The 26299-nt window shown below is 45.8% G+C and overlaps 1 protein-coding gene across 1 annotated transcript in view; it reads right to left on the reverse strand.

The window, feature by feature from the left end:
• Window positions 1-26299, reverse strand: part of MYO9A (myosin IXA) — a 185822-nt gene that overhangs the window by 8833 nt on the left and 150690 nt on the right. The window contains exons 18-35 of the mRNA XM_034066356.1: window positions 26157-26196; window positions 25197-25319; window positions 20865-20945; window positions 19845-19955; window positions 18700-18822; window positions 18049-18198; window positions 17504-17814; window positions 14639-16276; window positions 13006-13087; window positions 12284-12496; window positions 7281-7393; window positions 6732-6889; window positions 5925-6148; window positions 4974-5090; window positions 4129-4317; window positions 3125-3172; window positions 2337-2448; window positions 947-1008 (exon numbers count right to left, since the gene is read on the reverse strand). Coding sequence (XP_033922247.1) covers window positions 947-1008; window positions 2337-2448; window positions 3125-3172; window positions 4129-4317; window positions 4974-5090; window positions 5925-6148; window positions 6732-6889; window positions 7281-7393; window positions 12284-12496; window positions 13006-13087; window positions 14639-16276; window positions 17504-17814; window positions 18049-18198; window positions 18700-18822; window positions 19845-19955; window positions 20865-20945; window positions 25197-25319; window positions 26157-26196 — 3895 coding nt within the window. The remainder of the gene's footprint in view (window positions 1-946; window positions 1009-2336; window positions 2449-3124; window positions 3173-4128; window positions 4318-4973; window positions 5091-5924; window positions 6149-6731; window positions 6890-7280; window positions 7394-12283; window positions 12497-13005; window positions 13088-14638; window positions 16277-17503; window positions 17815-18048; window positions 18199-18699; window positions 18823-19844; window positions 19956-20864; window positions 20946-25196; window positions 25320-26156; window positions 26197-26299) is intronic.

Consider the following 26299-nt stretch of genomic DNA (forward strand, 5'->3'; position numbering starts at 1 on the left):
AGCTACCACAAGAAATGAGATGGGTCCAAGCACCTCTGAATTTCTCCTAAGATAATCAGAGATCTCAATGAACTTCCCAGATTTTAGAGCAGAAACTCATGTGAGGTGTTCCCAGCTCTTGCAGAAACACTCCCAGAAAGGGAAGGAGTGCAGCAAAAATACTATATATATTCAAAATACAAGTATATTCATATATATGTTCAATGTATATATTCAGCTTATTAGGAAAAATGTAATCATGCAGCTTTATAGAGGCTGTTATTCCTTGAGAAGCCTCACAAGGAGCTGACAAAGCTTTGCACACATTATTACCCTGGCTGTATTATCATTCTTTTGGGGCATAAAATAAACTATTTCAAAGAAAAAAACCTCCAAATCCTGATGGCTCACATTAGTCAGAGTGACCGGTTACATTCATTCACTGTTCTCCATACGTTTAAAACGCAGCACACAGTATTTAATTCCCCCCTAAGGAGGATGGTGAGTGTTGAGCATCCTCCATTCACCCTTCCTTGCTCAGCTGTTGTGCTGCTCCTGTTTGGAAACTGTGCTGTGAGCCTCAACAGGGACCAACTGGGTTAAGAATAACCCCTATTTCCAGGAATAATCCTACATTTAAGGATAACACCCCATTTCCAAGTCCTATAAGCTGTAAGGACAGCTTTCTATGGTTCAGTGTGGATAAAGGCAGGGAACATCACTGCACCATCTGCTGCATGACTGCGCAGATCTACAGTGATGCGTCACTGCGTTAGTCCCCATGCAAACACCAAAGCATTGGCTGGAGAGACCTTCAGGGATCTCTGGTCCAAGCTGCTGCTCGAAGGAGGGTTATTGCCAGCATTATATCAAGTTCTGTGCCTGCAAACATTTTTTATACAAACTTGGGCTCACTGTCTGAAATAAAATGAAAGATGATGAAAGAAAAGGACTGACAGACATTTACCTTTTTGGAGCACTTGGTCGTGGTTTTAAGACAGCACTTCTTGTGACAAGCATATTTACATACTGCAATGAAGAAAAGGAGGATTTAATAATCCAAAAAGTCGCATCACTGGAGACATATGAATTAATATGAATTAAGTAGCTCCTCACAGGACTAGCAGGTCAAAAGCACATTGAATTTGCAGTTTCCAGGGGCCAAATCTGTATTAGATCCACTCAAACAAACAGAAAAAAATGAAGCCTTTAATTATAAAAGTCCCATATTCAGCTCCTTGAAACATTAAATTCAACTTGGAAAATAATCATGAGTCACTCTGAGCTATCAGACATAAATAGAATCATAAAAACCCAGACTGGTTTGTTTTGGAAGGGACCTTAAGGTCATCCAGATCCAACCCCCTGCTATGGGTAGGGACACCTTCCACTAGAACTGCTTTCTCCAAGCCCCTGTGTCCAACACTGCCAGGGATGGGGCAGCCACAGTTTCTCTGGGCACCCTGTGCCAGTGCCTCAGCACCCTCACAGGGAAGAACTTCTGCCTAATATCCAACCTGAACTTCCCCTGTTTCAGTTTGAACCCATCACCCCTTGTCCTATCACTACAGTCCCTGACAAGAAGTCCCTCTCCAGCATCCTCGTAGCCCCCTTCAGACACTGGAAGCTGCTCTGATGTCTCCACACAGATTCTCTTCTCCAGGCTGAACAACCCCAGTGTTTTCAGCCTGTTTCCATACAGGAGATGCTCCTGCACCTCATCATCCTTGTGGCCTCCTCTGGACTTGCTCCAAAAAAATACCCTCAAAGAGGTTGGAAATAGCACCTAATCTGTATTCTTCCTGTCCTGTGCTTCAGCTTGAAATACCCAGAGTTGATACTTCCAACTTAAGCACAGAAATGTCAGAAAATCCAAAGCAATGGATCAATCTTTCCCATTGATCCTCCTCCACTTCCCTGAGCTCCCCAGGAATTGATGTGCCTGGAGGCCAAATAGGCTAAACCAGATGAATTCTCCAAGGTCATGAGACTTACAGGCATTCTATGGGCTGAAGTTGCAGGTCATGTTTGCCATACCTGACTCTACCATCCTTCTTACTGTGACAAATACGGTTTGACCCTATGGGATGACCATAGAACCTTATGGGATAAAATGTGTAACATGCAAAGCTCTCTCCACCCAAATTGTAACATGAGGACTGGAAGGGTTGCTGGGATGGACTTACTAGTTGACTTCAAAAATCCTTAAGATCTGCCCCTAAAGATGTTTTAATGTGAAAAAACACAAGTTATTTGAGAGTGGGGCTGCAGGAAAGAGCAGCCAACACCTTTCAAAATGCAAAAGCTCATCACTGTGATACGAACTCATGAAAACAGACCAAAGAGAGTGTGCTTACATTTACAAACAGAAGCCCTGTCCATTATCCAGATCAAAGAGGAACAATATTCACAGTAAGTGGGGATGCTGTACTGGGTCGCCTTAAAAATGTGACCGTTGTGCTCTTCCACCTGCAATGATAAAGGTTGAGTGGTGATTAAAAGGAGATGTGTGCTTAGTGTGCTGCAAAACGAGAAGATGAACATGGTCAGCTCACCAGCTTTTAGCTGTTATTTGCTTTTATTTGCTATTTTTATTTCCTTTTCAGCCCAATAACCCCACAAGCAACCCAATCCAGCCTTTATGGGAACTGAACCATCACACAAGCAAGTTAGAAACAGTGTTTGACTGAGGTTGGCTGGTCAGCTTCTCCATGTTAAGAAGATTCTTCCACGCATCCATGGCCCCTTTTTGCTTTGCATCTACATCCTTACTAATGCTATCAGATCCTTTATGAAAAAGGGAGATGTAATCTCCTACATCTCTGACATTAGAGTTCTAAACCACACCCTGTAAGTTTATGCAGAAGCCTAGAACACTTTTCCTCTGAGTTCTTCTATAATAACTCTTGACATTATATTTACTGTCTTGACTGATGTGGGATGGTTTTTCAGAGAACAACCTACAGTGATCCTTGACCAAACAAACCACATCCACCCCCGTCCACCTTTCCAGCACATCCTTTCACAGTTGCATGTTCAGTACAGTGTGATGTTCGGACCTCAGCATAGGATGTGCCATGACCAGGTCTCTTATAGCTCATCATTCTGGGCACAAGAACATTCATTATTTAATGTGTTCACTTACCACATCTGCTTCCTTTTTTCTTCTCTTTTTTCGTTCTGTTTTTGGCACCTGGCATTGGAAAGAGATTTAAGTGTATTCAGGGACAATTTCCCCAGGCAAAGTGCATGAAGGGCTCGTATCTCATGCTGCCCACTGCTTTCCACCCTGTTCTCCAGTGCACCTGCAACCCCAGGAGAGCCACTTTAGAAAACCCTCCTATGGATCACCTGTTTTCAGAAATCCCCTGGACAACTGCCCCCATCTTCATCCCAGAGCTCAGATTAGCTGCTGCTCTAGCTCCAAGTCCTGCAGCAGTGACCTGATCTCCCATCTCATGCAAGACACCTGAGGTGAATGTGGCACAGCACTGTAGCCAGAGCTGATGCTCAGCCTGCTCTTAAGAAAACCTGCCTGGAGAGAAGCATGGGGAGGACTTGGAGCAGAAGGGCCAGAAGATGGGGTATTTATACAATAAACACCACCTCCCAAGCCCAGCCAGAGACCGCATGGCTGTCCTCTCAGGCAAGACAGACCAGAAAGTGAGATCATGAGATCATGCTGCAAGCTCTGGCTGTTCTAAAAACCATACCTAGACCCTGAGGACAGCCACTGCCCATGTCCATTTCTCCTGCAACCCAACTGATGGTGATGTGGTCACTTGGGAAGAGGTCAGGAGACCAGGAATGCTTGTATCTCTTCCAATTGCCCTCAAAGACTGGAGAAAATCCCCCAAAACTAAAAAAAAAAGCACCAGGAATTGCCTTTCTGATCACCCACAGATGGTTGCAGCTTTGCCCTGAAGACAATATCTACCCATTGGTATTAGCCAAAGCCCAGCTCAGCCCTGATGTGAGTTGGGTTTGCTGAGTGCAGTGAAACACAACCAACGAATCACCCTTATGTTGTCCACCTCAGCTTAAAGTAGTGGAGAAGACAAAAGAGGTTCCCATGTGTCTACATAGAGCACAACTCCACGGAAAGACAATTCCCAAATCTTCAAGCACCTTAAGAAAAGTGCCAATTACCTTTACTGCAGTGTAGTCCAGGGGTTTGTACTCTATCATGTATTCATCCAGGAAGACTTTGAAGGTATTGACCCAGACTTTAACTGGAGACTCACTCCAGTCCCTCTGCTCAAGCCTCATGGTCTTCTCCAGAATCTGCTCGAATAAGGCGTAAAGGTCCTTATAGCGGATGCTTTTCCCATCATCCATCTTGTAAGGGAACAGAAGCAAAAAGAAAAGTGATTTTTATACAGCTCAGATTGCCTTTTAACCTCCAGACAATCATTTCAGGCTGCCCTGCTTCCAACCACTCAGGAAAGGTCCAAGTATGATAAAAAGAAGGAAAATCAGATCATCTAACAGAGTCGTTTCATGGCTTCTCAGTGTGCAGAGCAGTAGAATGTTAAGTGCCAGATCAAGTCTCAGAGGGAACTCTTCATGCAATCTGGGCAATAAATTGGCTTTTCTTGATCACTGTGATCATGAGCCGTAGCAATCATTGCTCAAATTCAGAAACAGCAGAAGAGCAGAGCTCCACATTGCTCAGATGTCTCCATCTCTTATAAATGTAACACAAAGGCTTTCAGGCACTTTGGGTGGCAAAGAGTGCATTGACTTACTGTCATTTCCCATTGGATTATAATGAGGCCATCAGAAATCTCTACACATGTGTCAAGAGCTGGCTAAAGAGTAAGAGTTAGTCCAAATTTACAGCTCATGGGACTGAATACAAAGGAAGAGTATCTATCCTTTGGGATAAGCAGACCAGGAATGGAAGGCTAAGCAATGTCTCAGCCACCAGGAGGATGCAGAGCATCTTATTTTTCCTGGAGGTGGAAGTTGTCACCCATCATCCAGACACTTACTGCCAATGCTGAAGAGTAAAAGCTGAAGATGTTCTGTCGGAACTCCTTCAGCGCTTTCTTGAACACAACATCCACGAGTGTGTCCTTCTTGCTGTCCTCATTATCCAGTTCATTCATCTGGGAAACCAAAAGGGTTTATTCACCCATGCCACTTGTGCTGTGGCTGAGCACTGTGTGAGATGAAGCAGCTGCTCAACCACAGGCAGATGATGTTAATAATGATTACAAGGTGGTTTCTCCTGCATGTAAACTAGAAACATGAGCATTTCCCTGCAGCCATCAACTCCTCCCCTCTGAGGTCACCCATTTTTGATGAGGAGCAGCTCAAAGCAATGAAAGCATTGAAGCATGCCACCTTCTGTCCCAAGCCTGCCCTGGTGCATGCAGTGCACCCTAGATGAATTATAGTATCCCAGTTCTGGTGTCCTCAAAAGAAGAAGGACATAGAACTATTGGAGCAAGTCCAGAGGAGGGCCAGAAGGACGATCACGGACTGGAGCACCTCCCATATGAAGACAGGCTGAGAACACAGGGCTGTTCAGCCTGGAGAATAGAAGCTGCGTGGAGATGTCACAGCAGCTTCCAGTGTCTAAAGGGGGCTACGAAGATGCTGGAGAGGGACTCTTCAGCAGGGACTGTAGTGATAGGACGAGATGGATTTAAACTGAAACAGGGGAAGTTCAGGTTAGATATAAGGCAGAAGTTCTTCCCTGTGAGGGTGCTGAGGCACTGGCATGGGGTGCCCAGAGAAGCTGTGGCTGCCCCAGGTTGAACAGGGCTTGGGCAAAATGGTCTAGCGTGAGGTGTCCCTGCCCGTGGCAGGTGGTTGGTCCTTTCCAACCCAAACCATTCTGATTCTACTGCTTCCCCCAGGATAATTTTGGCTTTGTTTCCTCCATATGCTCTTTGAGCTCTCTGAAGATTTAGCTGGAGCGTTGAGGAAGGAGTTACCTTTTTCAAGAGAAACTCATCCATACTCTTCAAGTCACCAGCACTGGTTATGATCTGCAGTGAATCATTCTGCCACTGCACGGGCTCCAGAGCCACATTGCTGATCTTGACGCTGCGCTTGCGTTTCACTTTGGGAGAGGGCTCCTTGTTCTCCTTGAACTCCCGTCGGTAGATACCGGCCAGCTCAGGGCTCCGAGGGGGGGTCAGGTGGTGAGGACCCAACTCTACGGGTGATAATCACAAAGGGGGACAGAGACAGAAGAGCAGATGAAAAAGAATTCTGCCACTAAACCAGAGAGATGGGCATTGGTGTAAACCTGTGGAGGGGAAAAGCACTGTGTGGTATAGGAAGATTAAACATAATTTCTCCTTTGGTTATTTCCTCCACCAAGAAGTGAAACATCTGTCTGTGTCCAGCCAGCTGCTGGAGGATTAGTGACATAGAATTCCTCTAGGACCCATTCTGGATCCCACCCTTTAACCTACTTGCCTTTATTTTTGGTTGTCACTGCCTGTGAATTCAAGAGACATGAACTAGCTTGGACATTCAATTTGTGCAGCTTCCCAACCCGTTTTCCCACAGCAGCCTCAGCTAGACCATACCACCATACACAATACTCCCATTACAGACACCTGATAGATAAACCAACCTTCCTCTCTTCTACACCTTTACCTAAGTCCCTATATTTTGGGCTATGCTTTGTTGCAGTGTAAAGCCAGGTTTACACTAGCTTTTCCCTCTGTCATGAGACCAGACACAGTTTCTCTGCTCCTTACACCACCAGCACCATGCCACCCCACACTTACCTTCACTAAGCTGCAAACCAGAAATCACCTCCCTGCCAGGGGCTTCTTTCTCCGCATACAACTCCAGCAGCTCAGACTGGGTAGCAAGCTTCTCCCGTGAGGTCTTCTTCTCCCCCTGCTTTCCCTTCACCCAGAACCTCATCTTGGCTCGTTGAGGCCTGGAAATAAGTTGTGGAAAGAGGAACAACATCAACTAGGAGATGTTCTTCTACCTAAAACTACCCCAAATGTCCTGACCTTCATGGTGTTTGAGGAGGAGTTAAATACAAACAACTTCTACTGGGAAAACCAGGCTACTTGTCCTCAAGAAAGGCAAGAAAATTGAGTTTCATGCATGCAATTAGGCGGCTTGGGATGGGACATGAGGCCCAAGTCATCATAACAGGATGAGTTTTCTAACTGGCCTGTCTGCACTCATGTAGGAAAGGCTGGACAAGTAGCAACTTTGATTGGTGAACCTTCAGAGGAGCCAGGGTGGCTCAGCAAGGTGATGGAGAGAAAGAACGAAACGAGAGGGACTCATTTCCCATCTCCAGCCATGTTTCCTACCTCCCATCTGGAGCCAGGCTCTTCTGTGTGGCCACCAGCTTCCCGATCTCCCCCTGAGACATCGTTTTGTGCAGTTTTGTCTGGCCTTCCCCTGAGGCAAATCTCTGCACCGTCTGTAACAAGTCCAAGCATGAAGCGTTTAAAAATGAGACAGCTCTTTGGGTGCCACCTGGTTTTTAGTTTGTCCCAGCAAAAATGAGATGTTCATGTCTTAAGTCTTTATTTAAGAGAAGGTTGGAGCTGGATGATCTTAAGGTCCTTTTCAACCCTAACTATTGTATGATTCTGATTTCCATCTGTCAAGAGGTGAAAACCTGCAGTCTTGTTGAACTAGCTATAAGTAGAGAGATCTTTTCATGACTCCTAAGAAAGAAAGGCATTTCCCTTGCTCTAACTCTACACTGAGGTCAAACCTTCTTTTTCCTTGAGCCACCAATGATGAAAATCCATGCGCACCAAGCCATGGGTCCTCATCACTCGGCCTGCACAGCCATTCCTCCATCGTGGTCTGAGCAGCCCAGCTCTCCATCCCAGAAGAGCCGTGTTAGCCATGAAGAAATGATTTGTGGTGTTCCCAGCACCAAAGGAACCTTCAGCTTCATGGATCTGTCCCAGCAGAGCTTCCTCTTTCAACTCTTGTTGAGGACTTTACAGAAAAGACCACCAAAGTCTTTGTGCTAAAGACAGGTCAAAATGAACCCTCAAGAAATAAGAGATTTTGCAGTTTAACGTCAAGGATATCTGCCTTGGCCAACATGTGAATGCCCTGGGATCAGTTGGAATGGTGAAATGAATTTGCAACAATTGAACCTATCAGGATTCCATGAAACAGACCAGAAATAGGTTTGATGTATTTAAAAAATAGAACCATTTTTGTTCTTTTTTTCCCCACTGCAGCTGTGATTTCAGAGTTGCCCTTCTGGAGGAGAGACTGTCAGCATGAGGATATCAGGTTGTACGAAAGGATCCAGGAGATGACAGTCAAATATCTCCTGTAGCTGAATGTCTCAGCTGAACATAATGTAGGTTTCAGCATTTCTTTTTATTCTATTAAAATATCGAAAATAAAATGATATAAAATACAGGCTGCAGGGGACTCACATTTCCCATATTTACTCTTCAGTGTTTCATTTCCACCCCTGGACTAACCTCTCTACCAGCCAGGAGATGGCAGCACATAAGGCAGACTTGCCACTGGGAAAGAAAGAAACTGCCTAAACTTCTGCTTTTATGTTTAGGTGATGATCACACATAAATTGTGGATGGATACTGGAAAACAGCCCTTAAAACCATAAAAGTTATTATCATCCAGCCCAAACTTATTACTAGCTTTTCAAAATGACTTGTATAAATATTTCCCCCCCCCATGATAAAGATTTGTTCTTGAGTAATTTCAACCTTTTAATCAATTTCAGTGCTTTGGGTTTTGGTTTTTCGGGTTTTAAAAGTATTTTGTGGGGAAATTTACTTCCTTTTTTGGTATTTCAAAGCACATTGGTATGCGCTGACAATGGCCAGCAGGCTGAAGGGATCACCAGAGCAAGGCAAAGGCTGCTCTACAGGCCACCACATACACCTTATTCTTTAAATGTCTATCGTATCTACTGCACAAGCAGATTTAGAGTACAGATTATGGAGCAGAGCAAGTGAAACCACTGGCTCACACAGAAGACTTTGAGTCAAAAACATCTGTAATGCACTTTTTAGACAAAACTGGATGAAGTATGGTCTACCATTACTATCATCACCTCTCTCTGCTCTGCCACTATTCTTGACCTACTATTGCTCAGCATTTCTTCTGCTAGTACAGCAAGTTGTCCAGCTTTTGAAAGTAAGCACTAAAAGGTATTTTTGGGGTGAGATCCTTCTGTTTGAGGGACTCCTTCAACAAGCTCTGAAGGGGAAGGTCCTCATATGGATGCGAAACTTTCTTAGATGTCAAGACAAGTCCCTACACCAAAAAATCTCTGGACAGGGAAAACCAAAAAGCATCACATGAGGGTAAATGACAATAGCTGGGGGTTTGGAGTTGTCTCCTGAATGAAGAAGAGATCAAAGGGCAACCTTTGTTTCACCCACCCATGCTAGCAAGAAAGAACTATGGCCAAGAGACTTGTCCTAGCAGGCAGCAGTGCTATGTGCTGCACTGAGAAGCTTCCTAAAGTGTGATGCCCCTCTGAATGGCTCAGGAAAAGAGATCTTTTTCACTGTTGGCTCTTTAGCATGCTTGGGGTCAGATTGGTTACTTGGATGAAATTTTGCCAATTTGTGTCTTTCTGTGGAGCAAAATGATATTGCATCATTATCCAGGTTCTTCTGTCTAAGAGCCTCTGCCAAAGGAGACTGTATTCAGAAGGTATTTCTGGTGTGGCTTCTCAAACCAAGGCTTTCCATTTATCCACAGCAGGAAAGCTCTCCAGACTTAGGTGCAAAACTGAAGGGAAATTAACATGTGGTGATCTCAGCCAGGAGCTATTCCTCCCAGTTGAACCAAGGTAGATGAATCCTCAGCTATTCACTAGCCAAAAAACTCAACCTTTGAAGGCTTGGTTTTGTCAGGAAGCCCTTTAGCCTTAAAGGCACCTTGGAGTCAAGTGTGCTTTCAGCAGCAATCTTATATGCTGGTGCACCTTGGGTTTCAGCTCTGGCTGAAGATGAGCTTTGTCTTTGCTGCTCTGGGATACCTCAGGCTTAGGTCAGGAGCATCAGGTTTTGGTGGACCTCTATTTACCAGCTGGTGATACACAACCAGTAACTTGATGATCAAGAAACTAATGGGCAAACCAGGCAGGTTCTCACCCAGTGCAGCTGGTGAGCCATCACATGCTCAGCTTCACAAGGTTGCACGAGATCTTTCTTTCATCCGTCCAGCAGCCCTTGGCCACTGAGCAGAGCATTAAGAGAGGCTTTTTTTGGAAAGTCATAGCTGGGGGGCAGAAGCTGTATGAATAAGCTACTGAGTAGCATGGAAACCAGCCTATGCACGGCGGCTGCCTGACTCGTCTTCATGTGAACATCACAAGACACAACGAATGTGCCTGCAGAGATACCAACCTACTTGATCTTGTACCCGAACCCACCTGCACCAGTATTGTTCTATCACAGGCTGTTCCTAAGCAACACCCAACCAGCCTCTGCTAATACATATGGATTAGCAGTCCCTAAATTTTGCTACTTGTGGCAATCCTGACCCAGAAAAGCCACAAGCCAAAGGGTTGGTCTCAAACCTGCAATACAGAATATGGATGGAAACACTGTACATGTTGTCAGGACATACAGACGTAGGGTATCGCTGAGCACATGACTTCATGGGTAGCATTTGCTAGAAACCAGAACTCAACTACACAAGGGGTAAAAGTGCTGACCACCAGTTAGAGCTAGTGATGGAGAGCAGGGAAGAAGAGGGATACAGGAGAGATGAGAGACAGCTACTACTACTACTCGCATGCGATGAGAGCTGTTAAACCAGGTGAGGAGAGTCCCAAGGAGCATTTCCAATGAATCATGTCCACCCCAAGCATGGAGCTTGCCAGACACCAACCCAGCACCTTTCACATCCCAGCAGGAAAGGTTTCTACAGCTAAAAAAGCCCTAGAGCTTTGTAAGAGGGCAGCCTCCAGGAATGTAGCACAGCATTCCAGGTACAACACAGTCTCTTGCCCAGGGCTTCGGCCAGGCTTTTCACTACATAAAATTCTCCCATCCCTGATCTACAAGCAGGGAGAAGTGCAAAGATGCAGCCAAGCAATCTCAGTTCACAGAGCTGTGTTGTTCAGTCAGGTTTCAAGTATTCCTGGCTCAAAATCCCTAGAAATTTGTCAAAAGCAACTTTAAAAATTAATGGAATTTGTGAATACTTTCCCTCTTCCAGTGATGAAATTATCCTGGGGAAAAAAACCAACCCTTTATAATAAAAGCTGCTAACAGAAAAAGTCACAGAAAGCCCCCCTTGGCTATCTGCCTTTCTTGGAAAAGTGGATTTCAGGATCACACAAGAGGTTTGCAGGACCCACAGCAATGCTGTAGCACAAAATACATCAGTGACCTTGGTTTTCCTGCTTTTCTTTGGTTTCATACTCAGCTCCACATCCTGCCCTGTAGCTGGAGTGGAGAAGCAAGGCAGCTCTACTCAATGCTTTATCTGGCCTCTTAGGGCAGTAGACAGCTTCTGGTGTTTATCCACACTTCCATGGGAACATCTCAAGCACCTCAGGATAAAAGCAGGAGTGGGCTGGAAGCTGTTGGCCTCTTCACTCCTGAAACCTGCCAGTTTGCGATTTTCCAAAAGCAGCTTATCTGGGCAGGAGATTAAACCTGAGATGCAAATGCTCTGCAGCGCAGGCTCATGTAGCACGGACCTGCCAAGGGACACCAGTTGCTGAGCTTGAAAAAGCCAGGAAGGTAGGTTCGGTTTTAAAAACCTCAGTTTCATTCCCACTACATTTTTATTGCCCAGTTTACATGGGGTTGCCTTTTGTAAGACGTCATCTGCCAGCATTCCTCCAAGAGTTGAGAACTGAATAAGCACAGGATACTGTGGCTAAAGATACAAAACCAAAAGTAATAGAAGGTGCAAGAGTCATATAGTTTTCTTTGTTGTCTGTTGCTTTTTGGACAATATTTGATTGGATCTTTTCTACGGACAAGTGCAGATCATTTTTAGAGTAAAAGGATCCTGGGGGGACTTTGCTACTGAAGTTAAAAAAAAGCAAAAAAGAAACAGGTAGCTGTGTAAAACAAGCTGCAATGCTCCAGGAGACATGTGGAATCGTAGCTGATACTGAATAAAGCCAGAAAACACCCCCATGACCAAGAAATACAACTGATTTCCCTGTGTCACATCCTTGTCAGCCGTGTTTGCCCAGTTTACCCATCTACAGCATCCTTGGGAGTGGGAAAAGAAGCAGTGGAGGGGTCAGTGCAGTTAAGTTTAGCAAAGAAAGGCTCCCAAAGCTCCACTCGCTCTCTTGTTCCATTTCCCACACCACGCTGATAAAAATTACCATTTCGGAGTCACTGTAACAGGCCTGGCCCAGGCGGGCGGCAGGCACTGCCTCGGCATGAGGAGGTTGCTCAGAGGAGAGAAGGAACTCAAAATTGCCACCGCAATCATCTTCCTCCGTATCCCCCTCCCCATCAGCAAAAGTACCTCTAGTCAAGAAATCGGAGCGTGTCCGCGCCATGCGGGCTTTCTTTTTATGGATCGGTCTGGGAACCTGCTTGACCAAAGGATAAAAAAACACAACAAAAAGAGGGTTTTAAAATAAAAAGGAGATTCTAGTGATGGTTGGCATCATAGCGTAGCCCTAGGACATCTCTAAGTGACACTGCGGCCCATGGAGGGGACACAGTATTATCATATCTAGTACAAAAAAGGACTAGGCAAAACAAGAACCAAGACAGCACAGTGAAAATGGACAATCATGGATGTTACCCAAACGTATGTTAAACCAAACCAAGACAAGACTGTGTTGGACAGTGTTTGCCATCAGGACCATGAGATCCTTTTCATTCAGAGCTGCTATGAACTAATGTCGTGAGGACTTCTAATTTTTCAGAGAAGGTGTGAAGGTTGCTATACCGTGATATATCCCTCCCCTATGTCTAGCAGCCCTTGTGCTTTATAGTCCACTTCTTAATAGCTTTTGAGGGAAAACTGGCAGAATAAGGTTTTTTTCTCCTCTTTTCTTCAATTAAAAAAGAAAACAAACAAGCTACATCTTACCTCTCCTTTGCCAGACCCCGGCATCTTAAATGGCTTCCTGGCTAGTTCACCCTTGGAAAGGCATTGATGATTTGCTTCTCTGCTGAAACACAATACAACCGAGATGTTTCATCTTCAACAAACCTTCCCACCATCCCAGCCCAGCTCACACTAGTGTACAAGTGCACAGTCCAAGCAACCAAGACCAAATTGGAAGTTTGAGGTCATGGGGTTCTGGAATCACTTTGAATTCTTCAAGATTTGAGTTAATAGACTGAGAAGACATGAAGTTCTGCCTGCAAACTCTGCCCATCATGGTGGCTATGGATAGTACCTTTTCACATCTGGATTCTCAAATGTGATTGTTCTGTTGCAGAATAAAAAGTAAATTACAGTTTTTCAAAAATATATACATATTTTCTAACCCTGTTGCTTGTTCTGTGCATGAACCAGGAAAATAAATAGGCTTTTTTAGGGGGGAAAGACTATTCTCAAACACTCACTTCCAAAACAGCTCTCCAGGACCTCCTGCAGATTTCCATTTGAACTGGTTCAGGAGAGCATCCTCACTTTGCATCTTCATAGCATTAAAAAGTACACCCACTTAACGTGCTTTTTGCTTAGCTCACTCTTTTCACTATCACATCTGAATAAAATGATAGATGCGTATGATAGATACAATGATAAGCCAGGTTGGATTGGGCTTTGAGCAACCTGCTCTAGTTGAAGTTATCCCTGCTCATTGCAGGGGGGTTAGACTAGATGAGCTTTGAATGTCCCTTCCAGCCCAAACTATTATATGATTCTGCGTGTCTAGATTTAGTTAAAGAAGCTGCACAAAATAAATGGGAATCTCCTCCCATCACCACAGCACATAAACCACAAGACTTCTCCATCTGGAGGTACTCTGAGTTACCTACAGCAAACACTGACTGGGAGCTTAATTTCCTTGGAAAAGGTGCAGCAAGCTTTTGGGGGGAGTTTATGTCCTTTCTGAGCTGCATGGCCAAAACCTCTCCAAAATTAGACAAGGCAGCTTAAGCCACATGACAGAGTGGGAGCAAACACTGTCCCAAGTTTTTGCTGTGGTCTCTGGCCCCTGTGCTGGAGCAGTCCACCATGTGAGCAGTGTGATGGAACTGAACGACTGTTAAGCCCATTACATGTATACTTATACATGTGAAAAATTCATACCCCAAACCCTCTCTGGAGGTTTGCTGTTTTTTGCTCTGCCATGGTGGGGCTGTCCAAGGCTTTGTTGGCTGTGTTAATTATACAGGAAACAAGAAAAATACAGAAATATTGTGCCTTATCTGATCATTTCTACTCTGACCACCTAAAAATCCTAAGAATTCTTTTCTTTCTCTCCTACCTTCAGAAATAAACTCCTATCACTTTATTTAGGAGAAATGAAAGCAGTGTCAACCCTCTCGCTGCTACCACTCCTCACCTGCTAAAGTCCATTATCATCTCCCCTGACTTACGTTATACTCATCACATACAGGACAGTTCCTTTTCCTCTCATTGCTAGAAGATCCAGAAACCCATTTTCATTTCACTGGGGGTTTTGTACACTCTATTTGGACTATTTCTCTAGCAGAACAAAAAGCCTATGGAGAAAGACTACAGAGAAAGCACATCATCTTTTACTCACTGAAGGCCAAACGGATTGTCTTTTGGGGTGAAGAATATCGCGCTTGCCCTCGCCTCCTCGGTGGCCTGGTTGGGCATTCGGGGCTGCCGGAGACGCTCTGTCCTCGAGAAGTGGCTGCCCGGATGGTCCCTGGGGTCCAGAGCTGGTCTGGAATGGCATCGGGCTTCCAGTGCTGATCCCAATTGACCTTCTTTTCGCTCCATGAACATGCTGACAGGTCTGTCTCTAGGGGCACTGTGAGCTGGAGAGCTTCCCCTGGTCCCAACTGTGAGACCTTTGATGTCCACTGATGAGGTTGGAGCCAAACCAGTTGTGGGGCCATGCTCCCCCCTGCTCTGGGGGTGCAGGATAAGGACAGACTGAGGCCGGCTCTCTGGTTTTTTGGTTGGTTTGAGGGAGGAGTCCTTCATCCTGTTCTGCTCTGCCCTCTGCAACACCTCCATTCTCCCTTGCTGCTCAAAGGCTTTGCGTTGTCTCTCCAGAATTTCCTTCTGCTGACGGATCTGCTCCATCATCTCCCTCTCGTTTTGCAGCTGAAGCTGCTTTTGCCTTTCTTCTTTCTCCACATTGAGCTTTTCCAGCCTCTTGATGACAGAGTCTGGAGAACGGGCCTGTGTGGCAGTCGCTGTCCCAAACTCCTCTCTCTTGGTAGAGGACTTCTCTTCATCCTTTCCCAAGGCTCTGCCCTGTTCTGGCTCAGAGTCCTTCCTGACCTCTGAAAATGTAACTGTCTTCTCCTCTCTTTCCACTTCTTTGTTCTTCAGGTTATTCTCCATCACCTTCACATTGTCTTGTGGTGGAACATAGAAAGTAGGCAGGTTGCTGGAAAGGAAGGTTTCTCTTGTATGTGCCTTGTTTATAACATTCTGGGTGTCACAGATTACGTGCTCCTTCATGGTGAGGTTATCAGGTAGCTCCAAGTCTGCAGGTATCCTTCTGCAACTGGGTAAATTGCTGTTCACATCTGCCCCAGACTTCTCCTGCACGTGAGCCTGGGGACTGCTAGGCAAAGAGTCAGTGGACAGTGACTGCACATCCTGCTCATCTAGAACTAAGGAAACAAGTTTATTACTTGGGGTATCTTCACAGCTTAACATCTCAAAGCTCCCTTGAGAGCTTTCACTCTCCGGGGTTCCCTGAGGGGAATGAAGTGCCTCTGACACCAGCTCGGTGGACCACCGCCGCTCTTCAGAAGGTGACAGCCCACTGGTGGAGCGGACCTTGAGCAGCTCCAAGCTGAATTTTGCCTGTTCCAGTTCACGCATCCTCCGGCTTTCTCTTTTTGCACGAACCACTTTTTTCTGGTTGAGATCCTCCAGTGACTTGGGTCTCTCTCTCACGATGACCTCCTCCTCTGCGTCCATCCCGCTCTGGCTGCTGGCTCTCTCATGCCTTTTGTATAATAAATTCCCAGAAGTATCCAGTGGGTCCACGTGATTCACCCGATTATTTTCCATCTGTGATTTATGTTCCTCTATAGCTCTCACTCGTTCTTCAAATGAGCCATCCTCCCATTTAGATGGGTCAGAGCCCTTAATTTCCAAAGCATCATCTGTCTCTAGTCCATCCTCTTCTCTAACAGACAGGCCATTCTCCAGTTGCATCTCTTTTACTCGCTGCTCTTTCAAAGCTCTAAACCTGCAAGAAAGCAGAAAACCAGAATAACTTTGGATGCACTGAACTGTGTCCACTCATGCCCCTTCAAGGCACTGTGACAGTGGCATCTCATCACCATTACCATCATCACCTCACCACCATCAGGATCTCAAGCAACTCTGCTTGCACATCTGGGGCAACTCAATGCAAGTGCAAGTTCAGTTTTCAACCGTCTCCTCTTATGCCATCTCTCCTACTCAAGGACTGCCTCAACACACCTGAAAGCTCCTCTTGTGCTGACAGCAGCAGCTCCAGGCTCCATCCCTGGTCTAGCTCGTTTGTGCACTGACAGAGACAGAAAAGCTCAATCTGTTGCATCCCCTTGGCTTCTCCATCTTCACCATCTTGCCGGGCTGCATCTGGTACAGCCAGCAGGCACTTGCATCCCGCATCCAAATCTTCCACCCTATTTCAAGGTGCTCCACACATTGCAGGCTGTGTCTCCGGAGAACAAACCAAGACCTGCCCTGTGGCCAGCAAGCCAAGGCATGGCTGGAAATGCTCCCCCTTGGCAGTAGCTGGCTCCAGTATCTCCTGTCCCTGTGAGACAGCGCAGCAACCAGATTGGTGAGGCAATCTGAGTTAAAAATAGGCTACTTAAAGTGGTGCTGCTGCCAAGGGCAAAAAAAAAAAAACAACTTGGGAGTATTTATGGTCTCGGCTTTCCACTGCCTACGTGCTCCAACCTGAAATAGGCTCTACTTATTCTAAGAGTAGGTTGTGTAGCTAAATAAACTCCTTTGTTAGAATGGGACACTTCATCGGGGACCACAGTGACAGGACAAGAGGTGATGGGTTCAAACTGAAACAGGGATATTTATGTTAGATCTAAGGAAGAAGCTCTTCCCTGTGAGGGTGCTGAGGCGCTGGCACAGGGTGCCCAGAGAAGCTGTGGCTGCCCCACCCCTGACAGTGTTCAAGACCAGGTTGAACAGAGCCTTGGGCGACATGGTCTAATGTGAGGTGTCCCTGCCTTTGGTAGGGGGTTGAAACTGATTGATCTTAAGGTCCTTTCCAACACAAACCATTCTATGACTCTGTGACTCTATAAAGTGTGGGCAAAGGAAGGATCAGACCAGGCCAGGGTCAGGGATCTTAAAAAGGGCGACCCTCCTCTTTAAGTCCGAGTAGTGCTTGATTTCAGACCAACCACCTCCCTCCCCAGTGCGCATCATGAGAAAATGTTCTCATTTTAACCAGTGGTGTTACCTTTGTCGTGCTAAATATCCTCTGCAGGCTGCCTGCAAGCAGATGACTTTGCTTCTGCAGGCCATGTACAGCTGCTTTGCATGGTGCCCTCGCCAGGCTGCCTGGATGCTGGTGGCCGCGTCGTGCCGCCTCTTGGTGTGCTCCCGCCAGCAGCTCTGGATGAGGTGGGCTGCAAACTGCATCTGCAGGAAGCGGCGCCTCTGCATGAAGCCACGCCAGTGGGCCTGGAGAACAATGGCGGCTTTGCCGAGGACAAGAGGGTCTGGGGATGGTTCCCCTTGCTTTCGGCTCTGGTAACTGCGCCAAAACCTCTGCAAACACAGCAGGCAGTTCCTTGTAATGGGTGTTGTGTGCGGGTGGGAGAGCACTTGCCTTCCCCCAACCTTTCCAGCTCTGTCTCCCCCATTCCCAACTTATTATAGAATTAGGAGTTGAATTCTGACGGTAAGCTCCTTCCTTAGTGAGGGGACTTGATTTTACCCACCAGCTACATCTGTAGGATGTGTGGATTGTAATTGCCAACAAAACCAGGCACCATGACATACCTGTATGATGACTGCAGCTTGTCTTAAGCTCAGGAACTGCCTCCTGCAGAGCATGCTGCGGAACCAGCGCTGCAGCAGCGTGATGCGGCGCAGCACCTCCTGATGCAGCAGGTCCTGTAGAAGCTGCCGCTCGCGCTCCTTCACGAAAACCTGGCCACCCCCCCCAAAAGAAACACAAGCATGAGAGCTTCTGAGGCCACAAGAGACATGATTTAATCCTCCTGGGGTCTGTGCCCTGGATACCCAGAAGGAAGTTCAGCAGCTGATTTCAGTCAAGCCACCTCTAACAGGCTTCTGCAGTTTCACCTGCAACCAGGGACTGTCCAAAAGCTGAATTACAGAGCCTCTGTTTTCCCTTCAGGGGAGACAAACTGACAGCTATTGTATTGAGCTGTGTCTGCACACAGACATAGGTTTTTGAAGGCTACCTCATTACAACCAGACCTGCATCTTGATTAAACACAAAACAATCATGTTCCTTACTAGTTTTGTGTTAATAATATTCCAAGGTTCGTATAAGCCATCGGCTTCTGGCAAATAGTTTCATTGATTAAAAGCATGTATAAAGATGTTAATTTATAGCTACAGAAATGTAGGCAAATGTTATATCTGTGTCTTAAACTTAAGTCTGAGTTGAGGGTAAACATTTACCATTGTTCTTCCAACTTGGTAATTGTCTGGATCCAGTTTTATTTTCCGGAAGAAATCATGAATGTTGTGCTTAGACGGGTTGATTCCTTGAGGCAGAAGGACATGGAAATGGTTCACAAAATCCTAAGAAGAAATTAAAAAACACCGAGATTTGGTTAGATGGGTCCTGCTGTGTCCCTTCCTTCCATAAATAATGGATTTCCTCCACTGGCCACATGAAACAGGGTCTACTGGGTGAGCAGAGGGACAGGCAGCATTTTACAGACTGGGGAACACCAAGTTTCATCCACCATTTGTGGTTTGACATAAAACACATCAGAGCAGGGACCCAGCAATGTTCAAAGGTCTTTGACTGTGGGAGGAGAGGTTCTGTAGAACCCACAGGGTCATCTTGAAGGCTCCAAATCCTCAGCAAGGGCTGCTATGGAAGGGGGTTATCAGCATCTGCAAAGCATGTCTGAGATGCTCCATCAATTACTGCTGTGAGGACTCAAAGACTGGAGGAGGTACAAGAGGAGATAGTCTCCCAGGTAAGGTTGGGATCTATTGTCGCAGCAAAAAATAACATCAGTTTTCGCTTTCTAAAGAACTGCTGTGCAGGACACAACATCTGGCCCTAAGCAGCTGCCAGCAGGGAACAAATCAGCATGAGGAACCCATGAAAGGAACTGACATATGTGCAAAACCTGCAGACAGAGGGAAAAGAAGAAAACAGGAAAAGCTGCATAACTCTTGAGCTGTTTGGAGGATGCCAATCACCTGCCTGCTGGGATGCAGCCAGCACTGGCATGACAGGCCAAACACCACTCCCAGGTGAATCCAAAATACACACAGAAGAGCACATGCAAATTGGATCCCTTTTTCTTTGCAAAAAAAGAAGCCACATTACAAAACACCTGGTTTTGCTGAAAACCCTTGATGTTGTTATTTGCAGAGGAGCTTGTAGTTCACTGAGGTCTAGGACTAGCTTACTAGGAATCAGCAGTGTAGCAGAGGACTGCTGCATGTCTGATATCAGCTCATTACATTCACTGCCTTGCATCTGCTATAAGTTCATTACATTGGTAAACAGATGACCTACCAAGATTCAGACAACTCTGATAACAGTGCTAAAGGTGGGGAGAGAGGGAAATGTTTTACTCAACCTGGAAGGAGTATTTGCAGCCATATCCCGACTGGCGAATGCGAACTGTCTCCAGCATCCCTGTGTACCGCAGCTGCCTCAGCACCAGGCTGTCATTGAACCTCAGGGGCAGCTGGAAGGGGAAAATCAGGCCAATGATGAGCAAATATTCCCTTTAACTGAAGTTTTAAAATGTGTGGATGGGTAAAGGGATTCAGCAGATGTACCACATCTGCGTGACACACACACTGCAATGATGCAAGGGGAGGGAGGGAATGTAGGTCCTCAGAAACGTGCTAATCCCACCATGGTTGAATCCTGTTTCTGTCCAAGCAACCATCATATGGAGACTTTCAAACAGATATAAAGGGCTATAAAGAAGGTTTTTGGAGCCACTAAACTGAATAAGAGCCCCCTAGGGCAGAGCTAAAGATTGTGAGCAGCTAAATCTCCTAGGCCTAAAGCTTCATCTTTAAATGCGTGAATAAAACTCCAAAGGAGTAAACCATGGGAGAGCATCACTACTGAAACCTTTATTTTGAACTGAGAGTCCTCTGCCCATGAAACATGCATGAAATCCAGTTCAAGAAATGGGATCCATCACTGAGTTAGTTTGAATAATGTTATGAAAGTTAGTTTTGAATAATAAGCTTATTCTAAAAGTATCTGCTTTTACCTACAGAAACTTTATTCTAAAGAAGCTTTAAGGATCAGTAACAAAACAAGTGAATTCATGGCCCTGCCAGTCTCTATTATGGGAGGCAGGAGCTTTAATGCAGTCAAATTCATTTATTAAACTCAATATAAAACTCAACCCATACGTTTTTCATATGTGTGCTTCTACAATTACAAGAAGAGCCAGTGCAGTTCATCAAGAGCAACACCCAAGTGATAACATCTATCCTTCCCACTGATCATACACAGTTAGGTTCTAAATCCAGCTCAGTTTTGGGCCTCCTTTTCTTTATAACCCCCTGAAAAAAATTACACAACATTTCCAAGATGATTTTTGGCAGCACTGGTCTCCTGGGATGGGATTTACCTTTTCAGCGTTGGATCGAATGCACTTGACAAAATAAGGTTCTGCTTGGCCAAGGGTCTCCATCAGCTTGTTGAGCGAGGCCTGCAACACAGAAGACATCTTCAGTTGGGAAATGAAGAAGAGACCATGATGAATAATGAAAATCCAAGTGCTTAAACCAGAAAACAAAACCATATTGGAATAAATGACGAGTAAAGCAGGCAGATGGGAAATTGTTCCCCAAGCAATTTGGCTGGGCTTGTCTTTGCACCCAACAAATTAGCTAGAGAAATACAGTGCTGAGTTGTGTTTTGAGATTCCCTGGTTGACCTTTTCACATAAGCTACGCAATGATTTTCAAAGCCTGTGAACCCTGAACAAAGTTGGTTTTAGAGGAGAATAGCTTCAATGCTGGTATATTAGCATAGAATCATAGAATGGTTCTGAGTTGGAAAGGACCTTAAAGCTCATCCAGGTCCAACCTCCTGCCATGCAGACTCTGCACTACTTCCACAAGAGCAGGTTGCTCCAAGCCCCATCCAACCTGGCCTTGAACACTGCCAGGGATGGGGCAGCCACAGCTTCTCTGGGCACCCTGTGCCAGCGCCTCAGCACCCTCACAATAAAGACCTTCTTCCTTATATGAAATCTACATCTCCCCTGTTAAAGTTTGAACCCATTACCCCTCATCCTATCACTACAGTCCCTGATGAAGAGCCCCTCTCCATCATCCCTGTAGACCCCTTCAGATACTGGAAGCTGCTCTGAGGTCTCCACGCAGCTTCTATTCTCCAAGCTGATCAGCCCCAGTGTTCTCAACATGCCTTTGTATGGGAGGTGCTCCAGCCCCTGATCATCCTCGTGGCTATTCCTGGCCATATTCCTCTGCTGAAATGTTGTGATCACTGAGAACTGAGGGGTTTCCAGGTTCTCATTTTATATTTTTCCTTTTCCCCACATCATTATTAAAAGTGTAGCCCATTAAAATTAATTTATATCAGCATCATTGCTATGCTCAGCTGCTCCAGCAGGACATCACGCTGAGCTATTCGTCTGCCTTACAGGTCTTTGACTCTGGTAACAAAGCACAAACTCTTTGAATAAAAATGTATCAAAAATGCAAGCTGGCTGGGCTCCTCTGCTGCATTGGGTTTACTGTGTCCTACCGATATTTTGAATATCTCTGATTGTGAGCACATTACTGACATGGCATCAGGAACGTACTCCAGGCTTGATTCCTCCTGATATTAAGAGCATTTAAAACTCAGTTGTGTAGCAGATGGTCTGCTGCACATTTATTATAAGTAGAGTTGGTTTTGATTACACATGATACTAGAAAGAAGCATTTTGCCTACAGATCTGCTCACAGGAAGCCTTTTGTCCTTCTGATCATTTAAAGACATCTTTATGGGAAGCCTTTCATGTTTAGAAAAATGTATCTTCATCCAGGATCCAGGAAAGAATAAGGGATAGATCCCATGCATGTGCAATACAGCTGCTTTATCCATATACTGTGTGCAAATGTCATAGAATCTCAGCCTGGTTTGGGTCGGAAGGGACCTTAAACTCACCCAATCCCAACCCCTGCCACAGGCAGGGACACCTTCCACTGGAGCAGCTTGCTCCAAGCCCCTGTGTCTAACCTGGCCTTGAACACTGCCAGGGATGGGGCAGCCACAGCTTCTCTGGGCACCCTGGGCCAGCACCTCAGCACCCTCACAGGGAAGAGCTTCTGCCTAAGAGTCCATCTCAGTCTCCCCTGTTCTGGCAGGTTAAAGCCATTCCCCTTGGCCTGTCCCTCCAGGCCCTTGTCCAAAGCCCCTCTCCAGGTTTCCTGCAGCCCCTTTAGGCACTGGAGCTGCTCTAAGGTCTCCCCTTAAGGAGCCTTCTCTTCTCAAAGTTGAACAAGCCCAACTCTTTCCCTGTCATTCCCATTCCAGGGAGCAGTGGGAATACCACAACATGGCAGACCTCCACTGGCATGCTCCTGCTTTTCTCCAAAATCACTTTTTTTTTACAGAAAAAGAAAGAAAAAAACACCTATTAGATCTGAATTAGTGATGCTGCAGCATCCCACCCTGCCCTGCACTGGGCTGAAGAGAGGGAAGGGAGATACACACATGGAATGCAGCCCCTTTGCAAAGAACCCTGTAAGCCTGGTAAGCAAAATGCTCCAGACACTGGAAATAGTGGAAATTGGATCATCCTGTCATTGCCTGCCTGTAGGAGGGGGGATTTCCATGTCATCAGCAGCCAGTGACATTCCGCACACGGCAGATGGTTCAGGCATCCTCTGCCATCTGGTGCAAACTCTGGTCATCGGGAATCCGTAAAGGACATGCCAGGTCCTTGGATTAACCCTGGACCTTGCTCCTTTGTCCCTCTGTCTGCAAAACTGTTCAGCCACCTGCTCTTTCACCCCCTGCACTCAAGCTGAAATGCAAAGTTTCGGCATCATCCCGTGCTAGACAGGGCAGCATTCTTTTCCTTAGGATACAACCTGCATGCAGGATAAAAGGGGAAGCTATAAATCATTGTGCTGCAGTTTACATCTAATTTTCAGCTGTGAAAGCCATCACTGCTCTTACAGCATCCTCTAAAACACCTATTTCACCTAAAGATTACCATAAGTAATAGTTAATATCAATAGGAAACAGAGCAGCTGCAAGCCCAGTGTTGAGGCATTAGCCACAAGGCAGCATTTATCAGCAAACCCCCTCCTCCAACCCTGTGATAGGAAACACTTGTATTTCCTGCCTGTGACCCAATTCCATGTGCTGCAATTTTATTAGCCTGCTCTTGATGAAGACAATCAATCTCAGCTTGCACCAGGCTGCTCTTGCAAGAAAATGCTTCCCTCAAGTGTTAAATGAAGTCAGGGCTGGAGCGCCCGCATTTGTCTTAGAGAAGCAGGCAGTCGTATCAGAGCTGCCTTGGACTTCCACATGGGTTTACACATTTCACTGAAAGAAGGATGTGTTGTAGGCACAGCTCCTACATTGTCAACTCATCGCTGGGGAACAGCATAAAGGATAAGGAAAACGGTATTAGAATGATCTGCTTTGCTGCATGGGGGGGGGCTGGAATCTTCATGGCATTTAGTGGTCTTTTATTTGTAAGTGCTGTAAGAGCACACATCAAAATCTCACTCACACGCCCTGAGGCTTTTCAGAGTTTCCTTTGAAGGATGAAGAGGGTTCAGGAAGGCATTTCACACCAAGACATCCCTGTTTCAACCCCCACATGATACTGTACGAATTAAACTCTGCAGAAGTGCATTTTAACCATCATGCCACTAGACTAGACTTTTATACATATATATATGTAAGTATACAGATATGCATTCTGCAAATTATATATATAGATTGGTACATGTGTGTGTGCATGTGTATTTAATTAATCTTACTCAGATCTATGCATAGAAAATTTCTCAAAACAACCCATATCTCCAAATCCAACCCCAAATCACCAAAATGACAAGTCAGAACGAAGCTAGACTTGCTTACAAACCAATTTTTAACTGAGAAGCTGCTTTCTAACATCACCACCTGCTTGTGCGTGCATCTTGCAGCAGTTTCCAAGACTTGATGCACATAGTAGAGGACTATTTTTGCTGCAGCTAATCCTGGGGATGGCTGGTGCACTGTGCCAACAACACAGCATATGCTGCACCAATCCCTACTCTCAATTCCATTGCCTGCCTGGAGATAATGCAACAATATTGTGACCTTTCCACCCCTACTGAAATTCCCATTCTGGCTGGCTTGGAACCAGAGTGAATTTCAGATGCTGAATGCAAGTCAAAAGACTGTAAAAATGTCCTTTTGGGATTTTGCAGTTTCTGGATTTGGCAGAGAAAGAGCCACGATGAGATGGCTTAGAAAGTGAGATACCAGAGGTCAGGCATACACCTGCATGCTCTGCAGCTCATCCTCACATCCCATCTTGCTCCACCACATCATCCTCCCCCATACCCACAATGGCTCTTGATCCTCTCCATTTACACCATTTAGATACCTGCATGGTGTCTCCCAGCTTACCCAACTCATGTAAACAGCTCCATTTATGTCTTAAATGGTGGTGAGGACCATGGAATCCCAGCCTGCTTTGGGTTGGAAGGGACTTTTAAAGCTCATCCAGTTCCACCCCCCTGCCACAGGCAGGGACACCTTCCACTGGAGCAGCTTGCTCCAAGCCCCGTCCAGCCTGGCCTTGAACACTGCCAGGGATGGGGCAGGGCTGTGCCTGGAAGCGTGTCCTTAAGGCACCCTGGGGACCCAAAGCAGGTATTTGCTTTTAATTCACCTCTCTCTATCAAAGCTCTAAATCAAAGGTCTAATATCAGAGGATTACCTGGAACTGGGCACTGATGCTGGGTGGTTTTTTCTTCTTATGGAGATGGAGGAGAGATTTGGTAATGCGGTCGTGCAGTGTCAGGTTGGTTAGGTGCTTGAGGGACTTCACATCCAGCATATGCTGTGGAAAGACAGGCTCAATTTGTTCTTGATAAATGCAAGAATAACCGAATTTTATCATTATGATGTCTGCTATAACCCTTTTTATCCCCTCTGCAGCACTTCCTGGGGTTACCACCCTACTTAAGCTCACCAGGAAACACAGAGGGATGTCTTGAAATGTCGTTCTGCTCTACTTGGCCAGATCTCCCAGATCATGTTCCTCCTCTGAGGACTTGACAAGGGCATCTTTGACCATGGGAAATTTGGCTCTCCTACCCAGTAAGGGCTGCAGACAAATTATTCTCTGTTAATCAGCAGTTCATCATTTAGCTGTATCTGTGTCTCTCCAGGTGCAACACGCACACAGAGAGGAGTAAACCTGAAGTTTGCTCCTCTTGGTCCTCAATTCCTGACCACCAACACAGCACCAACAAGGACCACAACAAGCATTATTCTTCTAGGTACATCTCTCTTGGCATCTCTTAAAATATGGGCAATGCAGCCAAGAAGGAGGGAAACTGAATATGACTGACAAGCCTGATGTCTATCAGCCACTAGCCCTCTTGCATAACCTACCAGCTTAGAGAGTTTAGAGATTTAATTATCAAACTTCACCAGCATGTATGTACTCTTTCCAAGGGGAAGGAAAAAAAAGAGCCAGAGCAGGTCCAAGAAAGAAACTCATGCAGTATATCCCAGCACATCAGGGTTGAAATCCTTTGGTTTATATAAATTAAAAAGCCCTGAAAAAGCTGAGTTGACCAAAGTCTTGATGCAGACATAAATGGCCTTCCTCACACTCTTCCTGTAGCCTTAACCACAGACCAGCAAGGTAAAAATGCTGCTTCTCACTCACCTTTGGGAGATTGGGTTTGGCTTTGAAGTTCTTGTTTCGCCTGGGGACATAATAAAAGGCTCAGGTTAATCCATGTGTGCAATTGCAGAATGGAGGAACTGATGAAACAAGCTCTTCCAAACTCCCTTTAGCAGCTGCTTCCT

Source organism: Melopsittacus undulatus, chromosome 9, assembly GCF_012275295.1.
Source record: "Melopsittacus undulatus isolate bMelUnd1 chromosome 9, bMelUnd1.mat.Z, whole genome shotgun sequence".
Lineage (NCBI taxonomy): Eukaryota > Metazoa > Chordata > Aves > Psittaciformes > Psittaculidae > Melopsittacus > Melopsittacus undulatus.